General features: G+C 33.7%; 1 protein-coding gene across 1 annotated transcript in view; it reads left to right on the top strand.

The window, feature by feature from the left end:
* Positions 1 to 7,997, top strand: part of LOC108684399 (putative mediator of RNA polymerase II transcription subunit 26) — a 33,606-nt gene extending 25,609 nt beyond the window's left edge. Inside the window, exon 3 of the mRNA XM_018188682.1 lies at positions 7,350 to 7,997. Within this exon, the coding sequence (XP_018044171.1) occupies positions 7,350 to 7,981 (632 nt within the window). The 3' untranslated portion in view covers positions 7,982 to 7,997. The remainder of the gene's footprint in view (positions 1 to 7,349) is intronic.
* The last annotated feature ends 1,707 nt before the right edge of the window (positions 7,998 to 9,704 follow it).

The raw sequence follows: 9,704 nt of genomic DNA, 5'->3' as shown, positions 1-9,704 counted from the left end.
TATAATTGTAATATATTTTCATGATTGTAAAAACTGAAAATTGAATTTAAAAAATTATTTTACTAGAAATTCAGCTACTGGTGCAATTGATGTATTCATCAATGAAATTTTACTCAAGTGTTCTTTTTTAAATTTATATGATTATATAATATTATATGATTATATAATATTATACGATTATATAATATTATATAATATTTGTTTCGATCACTGACAAAACAAAGTTTCATATATATATTAATTCCCTTTGCATACAACGTTACTAATTAATAACCAATTATAATATAAAATTGAGCATTTTCATTAGTTCAATAATTAGAATGTTTATTTTTTTTGCCCGCACAATCTCAACTCGATTCGTCGATAACACGCGTCGCGATATGAGTTGCATGCGCGTGGCATGCTCTTTATAACATTATATTTTTATGTATTTCCCTATTGTTATTCTTTATTGATATATATTCCTTATTGTTATTTTTTATTTCGGCATCTCATGAATCGACGGATTCAGGCGTTCAATTCGCTTTGTGCGACGCTTTGTACTTACTTTCGTAACTGGATTGGAAGCTCGTTGGTTACAAGGCATTACAAGGCTCGGGTATGAAGAGATTTATGGCTTCGTCTTATATACGGCTGACCAGGAAGAGAAACGTGCCGTCACGTTCGCATATGTGGCACGAGGAATAGGATCGTCATTCGAGACTACTTTAAAGTATAAACAGCTCTTGACGTAGATGCTTTGCTTGAATTCCAATATAATCGCAATTTTGCGGAAAACACTTTGTAGATCCTTTCCTTCGCTATAAAGTTAAAAAGCAGGAAAGTTTTAATTAACTGTTGGAAAACTTCGCAGTTCTCCTCATTTCAAAAAAAGTCATTTTCACTTTTGCTTGATTTTTTTATTATTTTTTTATAATTGATTATTTTTTATTTTATAATTGATATTAGTTTTCGAATCGTAAAATATCATCAAAATTAGAAAATCGGATGGAGAATAAGCTACACTAATCCGTAAGATACAGAAATGCGAGAGATTTGATGACGCAAAGAAAACAGTAATTTTATGAGTGCAACAAGAATGGGAGTTCATTCGGGTCGACAGAAGTAGATCATCGCTAGACGAACTTTTTTTCTATATTCTTTCCTGGATCTCGAAGTGTTGTATGTGCCGGGAAAGTGATAATATTCATATAATCCGTGAATAACGGTGAAGTTTCAGTATCGAAGCCACTTGAAGGAAAGTTCGCGCAGGTCACGAAAATTCGTATTTTCTCGCTTATCGGTTGGTTATTACTAAACGGACGCGGATCGTAGCGTATCGTGAGACTTACATATTTATCGCACGAAACACGAAACTCGAGTATCGTCTATCGTGTTCGAGGGTTCTAGATGTGGTTATTCAACATCGTGCTACTCAACCCTTAATTGCTATGTGTCATTCTGATTAGATTAGCTCCTTCTCTTATCAAAGCACCTACATTTAACTTTTTTCTATACCTTAACTGATCGGTCTTTAATTCGTTAAAGATATGACACTTTAAATTAGGTTGATGGGTTAATCTTATCATAATTAAGAAAATGGTGTATGTATTCCCTTGAATTAGTTTTATTATGTATATTACTATCTACACTATCTACAATTTTTTTAAAACATACGTTTACAATTTTCTTTCTTTCTGAGTCTAGTTAATTTTTAATGTAAATATAAATTTGTCTCAACAACTCGAATAGAATTGAGGTACGATTTAAAATTATTTGTAAATAAAATTAAATAGAATGTGAAAATGAATCCTAACTTTCAAAATTTGTTTTCTCTTAATTAATTTAAGTAAAATTCTTTTTCTTGATTATAGTACATTGTATTTGTATTAGAATTGATTCTTTTTTTTATGTTGAATTTTTAACATTTCGAGCATAAAAATGTGATTTATGTATTTGAATATTTTGTATTAAATCGATATTTAACATTTTTTAGTGTCAAAATAACACACTTTATGAATGAATGAATAACATAAAAATATATTTTAAAATGTAAATTCTAATATAAATAAATAAAATATGTTAATTTAACATATTGTGAATATTAATTTTACTGAAGAAATATTGCATACAAATTGTATTAATATTATTACATTTTTTTATATTAATTTACATATTTGAATATTATTAGAATAAATTTTCCAACTGTCTAACCATCTTATAAAATAATTTATATAAATTACTTCAAGATATCCTTCCAATAATCAGACAATATTTTAAACATCACGCTATTTCGTCGGATTTATCCGTCCACGAATTTCGCGCTCGCTCGTTACTTTCACGAGGAGCCGCCAGCATTCCAACATCCGAGAGACAAGGGGAAAAGGGGCGAAAAGGAGTTACCACCTGAAAACCGAAGCGCGGGAGTATAGATATACTCTCACCCCAGATCCACGCCCAAACATTTCCTAAGCAGAGGCTTTCGTCGCGTTCGATACGGCGCGGAGGAGTCCTCTCCTCCTTGTCGTGTCTCTCGCTGCCTATCCTGTCTGTCTGTTCCTCATTCTGTTCCTCTGGTCTCCTCTATCGGCGCCGCGTCGCCTACTTCAATGAGAGCAAGAGAGAGAGGAGAGATGATCGATCGCGTCGACGTACTACTATGGCCTGCTTACGCGGAGAGCACTGACCTCCAAGGTCGTTCTTACGCGACTGTACCGTGCACGTGCTGCCGCGAATTGATGTTATCCCTCTCTCTACCGTCTATCGTCCTCTTCCCCCGTTCTGGCCTCACGGAATACTTGATCCCCCGTCACTCCTCCTTCTTCCATCGAGATGCTGCTTGCATCGACATGCTTGCATCTCGATGGACCGCCGACCACTTCTGCAGCCTCCTCGCGACGGCGCGTGTGACACAAGCATTCATAAGACCGATATTTGTAAAACGAGACGTAAAACGAGACGAGTTGGAGAAAGAGAGGCAGAGAGGGAGAGAGAATGGAATCTAATATGGGACATATCACAAGGATAGATAGGTTGAGAAACTTTTAGCAAAGTCAGGTGGTTATTCGAGCATGCAGTGCCTTTTGGTGTGTTTCTTTTATTGTATATTGATGCTAATGTTTTATGTAACGTCAATTGTAATTCATTACCATTAAATGTTTATATGTTAAGCTGCGCGTGCAAGTGAGTCAGTAATATGTAATCGATAAATAAGAGTGATTAATAAGAGTGATAAATAAGAATGATACATCCCTAATCTGGAAAGAATTATTATCCACTTGGTGGATTTGGTGGGAACACTATATATGTTATCACGAAAAGACAGTTTCACTGAAGTCTGTAAAGCTGTCTGTTTAGCTAGATACAGATCTGAAAATAATTTTGTTATATGGACTATGAAAACAACTATATACGACACTCAAGATGTTTATTAGGATGCTACAATTTTTTATAACATTGCATCATGCTTGAGCGTTCTAGATAATTATTTTTATCTGTAACTAATTAAATCTTTACATGGAAAGTAATTCTGCTGAAATATCAAAAATTTATTAATTTTTTAAAATTAATTTTTTTTTATATAAATATTTCATCAGCAAAACTATTTCCATATAGATATAAAATGGTTCTTTCCATTTATTAGTTATCTCTATACAGATCGTCGAGAGGAATTGACTTTGCAACGAGCTAACGTTCTCAGTTATTTATCACACGTCCTCGAGAGATCTGTAATTAGTACTTCAACATTTATTGTGGGGAGAAGTCGGTTGACGATTACCGGTTAATGAATTAGTCGTTACGTATAACGTAAGTGGCGTTAGAACGTCATTCCGTGCGGCATGATCGCATATTCGCGATGTTCTATCCCTGTATGTGTGCGTACGTTACAACGACACGGATACCAATACAAACAAATTCCGCTGCGCCTAGAGTCGTGCGATTATTAGCATATATTCTGACGTTCAATTGCACACGCGACTTCCGCGTTCCCGTCACACGCAAGTCACGTTCTTGCTCGAGCTTCTTCTCGCTTATTCCCCACACACACACACACACACACACACACACACACACACACACACACACACACACACACACACACACACACACACACACACACACACACACACTCTTGACACACGTGACTGTGCTAATTAAATATCGCGAACATGTGGAACGTCACGAAAAATTGAGGCACTCCCTCGACCGAGATATTCGCATCATGATGTCAGTGACAGTAAAAAAGGAAAGAGAAAGGGAAAAAGAGCTTTTTAATTTACTTAGTTTTTGTAGAAATTCTAAATAGATAATAGACATTATGGTATGCGAAAAGAAGCACTTAGTAAATTTAATTAAATAATACTACGTAATTAAATAATACTTAAAAAAATGACGATACGTTAATGATTCCTTTCCTTCAACTATCGACTTTAGCTTATCAAGCATTTATCTTTTAAGTAATTCCCATTAAGTGGCTATACATCGAGTGATTACTAAGTGTTTATTATTCGATGTCTCATTACGGATCGCGCGAATAACGCCGGTGATAGGAGCGTGAGAGTAAATCAGAGCCTCGCCTACTTGGACAGTTGCATCGTTATTTTTAGACGTTTCGCGCCTTTTCGCGGGCGAAACGAGACGAGACGTGCTGGCCCCGGGCCAGATTCGGCTGGGATTCATACGTTCGAATGCATCAAGCACGTGGAAGCGCCTTGACGCGAGGCCGCTTTCGTGCACGTGCATAGGCGCGCGCGTGCGAGACCGACGTCTCGCTTTTCTTCCTCGTGCCTCGACGAGTGTCTCCTTCCGCTTGTCCTCGTTTATGAGCCCGGGCTGAAATGTTACGGCACCTATGGAGCGGTGCCAAAAAGGGTATGCACGCTGGAAGTTGGGAGCTCTAAATGAATAGCGCTGAATTCGTCTTTAAATGGCACAGTTTAACGTGCATTTCCCTCTAGCGAGGCATAGCCACGCGAATGCGATCTCTCGTGGCTCAGCTCCGATATAACAACGAAAAATTGATTCTTAATAACGAATTCTGTAACTACGTGAAATTAGTGCGTACTAGAAGTTGCTGTACATGGAATTAGCAAAGTTAAAATATAAGCATATAAAATGTGTAAGCACATATAAATATTTTTATACAATTAAATACCCACACTGAGAAACAAATGATATTGATTCAATTAAAATCTATATTACGGGCTGTCACTAACATAAGTAATTAATTCATGTATGTTTTTTATTGACATAAAGGCCTTGATTATTGAAATAATAATTTATGCCTTTACGTCAATAAAAATACACACATGAATTAATCATTTATGTTAGTAATAAACAGCTCGTAATGTAGACCTTAATTGAATCAACAGCATTTTTTTTCTCAGTGCAATAATAATGTTGTCATGTAATTTAACAGTATGTTTAATGCTTCAATGTAATGCGAGTGATTGAATTTATTAAGTTAGAGAAAATGAAACTTAATATGTATATTTTTATTAAACGTATATTTCAGTATAATACTTATTATTAATGTATTTTCTCTGAAAACCGGTGTAAACATTATTATTTGTCAAACTCTCATTATTACTCCATAAATGGGAGAGGTGCACGAAGCTGCGTGACGTTCTTGCGTGCATACTGCAGTCTTGCGGCTAACGAAGGACGCAAGATTGTAGTATAAAATTACCGATAAAACTTGGCATGGAAAGAGGAACTTCTCAATAAGTTCATTAGCCGACGAAAATTATAATACGAAATACGTGTTGGCGAGATTTTTTTCCTCGTAAACTCTTTGATTGTAAAAGCATTACGATGTGTCCGTGAGATTATCCGATCTCGCGGATTGTATAATCAATGAAACGGATTGAAAAACATTTCGAATTACGTGTGGTAATCGCAACTCGGGAAGCACACAGAAACACTGTACATAATAAGTTAACAATGATTTATTGCGCTTTATTACATGTGAATCATCTCGAGGACCAAACGAGAGAATTGACTTAATAAAGATAAGATAAACCGCTTGGTGGATGCGAAGTGATCGTTGCAATGGAATTATACTACAATTCAGAGACGCGAATGGGTTAGAGACGGCTAGGAGAAATAGAGAGGTGAAGTTAATCTCTCTCTTACATGCTCGTGAATACGACATCGAACCATATTGCGGAAGTGCCCTTGTCGAGAATTCGTGGTTGCATCCATATGAGGAATCCGGACCAACCGGATTTCCATCAATTGTGCCAGGCGCCGAGAATGGCATAGTTTGCAGAAACGCCCACGGTTTCGTATGTCATTCAGAACGCCTCCTTGGCCACATGGTCTCAAAAAAACTCGCTGTCAAAGGTTGTCGATTATCCTTCGCTTTTAAAACCTGAATTATTGCAGTGTTAATAATTCTGATTTCTTCCTCAAAGGGATTTTTTCCAACGCCTTATAATTTTTTTTTCTTAGAAAGATATTATACCTTATTATGGTAATTTGAAATTATTTACGTAACAGAAAGTTACAATAATTAAGAGTTTGTCTGAATATTTTTTAAATTTGTATGTATTATAATGCCTGTAGTTAAATTCTCGATTAATTTTATATAATTTTTTTTCTAGAATATAATTTATAAAAACTGAGACACATATATTACAATTATATTGCAAATAAAATTTGAAATACAAGATATATATTTATTTCTAATTATTATTTGATTACTTTTATTTATATTTTATTGGATTACTTTTATTTATATTTACCAATTATTAATTCATTATTTATATAATTGTTATAATTTTTGTATGTACATTTCGAGCTGAGATATTTATTCCATAATTTCGCGATTTATAGCACTTATTCGACCGCGGGAATTTATAAATATTATTGCATATATCCGTGCGATTTCGGGAGGAAGACTCGATTGCATCATATATCGATTATATAATTTTCTATTTACTTTATATCTATTTACTTTTTATCATATATAACAATTGATAATTTGATCAATTATATGAATTTCTATTTAACCTTGAAGAATTCGATTGCCAAAACCATTTTTATAACGCGTGATACAGTTTATGAAAATCCTAATGCCAATTGCTAAATATTTTTTGTAGACATTTTTCATTTTTGTATTCATGAACATTCTACGAATTATAAGTTTTAAGCTAATTTAAAAAATGTTATATATTTATAATGGAGGAATATATTCACTTCGTTATACGAATTACGTTATTAACCTTATGCATAATGCTATTAAATTATTTATTGCATCACGGCAGCGTGACAATTATGTGTTTAAGCTATTTACATGATATTTTTTAACGTGTAACATATCTTTGTACTCAGTGATTTAACAAACGAATCCGTCAATTTTGTTGCAGAAGATGAAGAAGCAATCATTGATGTCGTGTCAGTCAAAACTGGCAAAAAGCAATTATCGTTCGCAAAGCAGGTGGCACACTTTGATCTGGAGTCCCAACGCAAAGAAAAATACGAAGACTCGGATGAAGACGAGCCTCCTGTCTCTCGCCGACCTCGTGGTAGACCGCCGGGTTCCTCAAAACGAAGAGCCAATCGATCTGGTCCCGCTCCGAAACGTGCCCGCATTCAGAACAACGTACATTCAGCTCATCAACAGCCTGAACAGTCATTCAGTACATCATTTCAGTATCAAAATTCGATGCGACAGTGCGCGTTACAGCGAGATTCATTTGAGGATACAGAGAGAAGGCGGTTACATAATAATATGGAGCGACAACGTCGAATAAACATGAAAGAATCCTACGAACAATTAAGAATGCAGGTGCCAGCGGTTGCGGGCAATGACAGAGCGTCGAAAGTGTCCATCCTGAAGCAGGGGGCAACATTTATTAAGTCATTAACCGAAATTGGTAACAGTTTGAAAATTAATATCACAAACTTAAGGCAGCAGAATGAGATGCTCAAAAGAAAACTACAACAACACAAACAAATTTTCAACAACACTGTAGGCAAATTTTCATCTTTTTCTTAGAGAAAATTAAAATTAAATCGACACTGCGCATCTATCCGATTCTTTGCAACGCGTACATGACAACGACGCGTAAATTAACCCTGGAATACTATTGTGGGTGAAATTTCACTCAAGTGTTAATTCAAGCTTAATATAGTTTTTGCTACTAAAATTTTAGTGGCATAAAACAATTCTATAAGATTGTTTAACATTAAAATTTATTTATTTTTTGTACATAAAAATATAGTGATAGTTCAGTTATTTTATATTTTGTAATTTGTAAAAACATAAAAAATATAAAAAAAATTTTGATTTATATGGGTGAACTTTCACCTAGAGTAGTGTTAATGTAAGAAAAATATGAGTAGCATTCCAGGTTTAAATGCGCGAGATCCAAAATCTATTTAGCAAATTCAATCATTCAAATAACTAATCTAATCTATTCAAATAACTAATCTAATTATGCAAATAACTAAGTTAATTAATTCGCTTCAATTTTTTTTTGTTTTTTCAAACAATTTTTATTATTCTTTTCAAAGTAATCATAGCAGTTTTTACATTAATACGTAATAATAACGTATTAATACAAACCTTAGAATTTATCTTAGAATGCATTTTGGACTCGGATTTTGGACTTGGTTCTAACTACTCTTTTTATACATTTTGTAAAATAGAAGAGTACAAAAAAGGGAGAAAAGTGGGAAACAAGAGATACTTCTCTACCAATGGATCTTATAATTAGATTCTTATCGCTCAAAATAGTATTCTCTATTTGAGTCCATTTTACGCGTAATGTCTGATTTGAACATCATTAATGATATTTTTCTCTTTTCATTCTTTTTTGTTTTTATATAATTTTTATGAGAAGTCTTCTGAGCGTAAAGTTTCTTCGATCTTGAATGTCCCGCTCAGGTTTCTTTTAGCGATTTATGCTAAAGATTAAGTAATTGCTTTCGGACACAGCTTAGTTAGTTGTGGTAAGAAAGTAAGATGAATGAGTCAGCCAAGTAACGTAGATAGAAATAACTCGTAGCATCTACGCGCGGCATTTTGCTTCATTCTATCGATATAATGATTGTATTCAGTAGAAAAAACAATTATTGTAAAAATTTTTTTAACATGATCGGTTCATTTAGATCCAATAAGAACAAAACCAGTCATATTAAAGAATTTTATAACAATTGGAAAGCTTTTTCTGTTGGGCGTAACCAATTAAAAAGATGTAGTTAGAACTAAGTATTCATCATATTTTCTACTATTTTTTTCAGTTCTCATATTTTTTACTTCTGTAACCTAAAGGTTTTTGCCTGTTCCACTATATCTTGACAATGAGACTCGACTATACGACTTCATTTTGGATATAATAAAATGAAGAACATTGATGAATAACAACATAATTCAATCCAATCTTCTTCATGAAAAAAACACTGATATCAATTTGCTAGACCTAATATCAATACTAATCAACTTTTTTCCATTTTAAGAAAAATATCTGATCTTAAAATTTAAAAATCAATATAAAGCTATCTTTTCTCTAAACTTCTGGACTGTCTAGACTTTTTCAAGATATAAAAAAGTTAATCAATACACGAATAATGACGACTTTATATTAATTTTTTTAATTTAAGATTGATTGGTCACAAAACAATTTTATCATTATAACAAAACAGATACTTATCAAAGAGAATTTGCCTTACATCCCGCGATTTTATGATTTTAAGAGATTTACAACAGTTATAAGTTA

The sequence above is a fragment of the Atta colombica genome, unplaced genomic scaffold, assembly GCF_001594045.1.
Source record: "Atta colombica isolate Treedump-2 unplaced genomic scaffold, Acol1.0 scaffold134, whole genome shotgun sequence".
Taxonomy (NCBI): Eukaryota; Metazoa; Arthropoda; class Insecta; order Hymenoptera; family Formicidae; genus Atta; species Atta colombica.
This window is presented reverse-complemented; position numbering and strand designations above follow the sequence as displayed.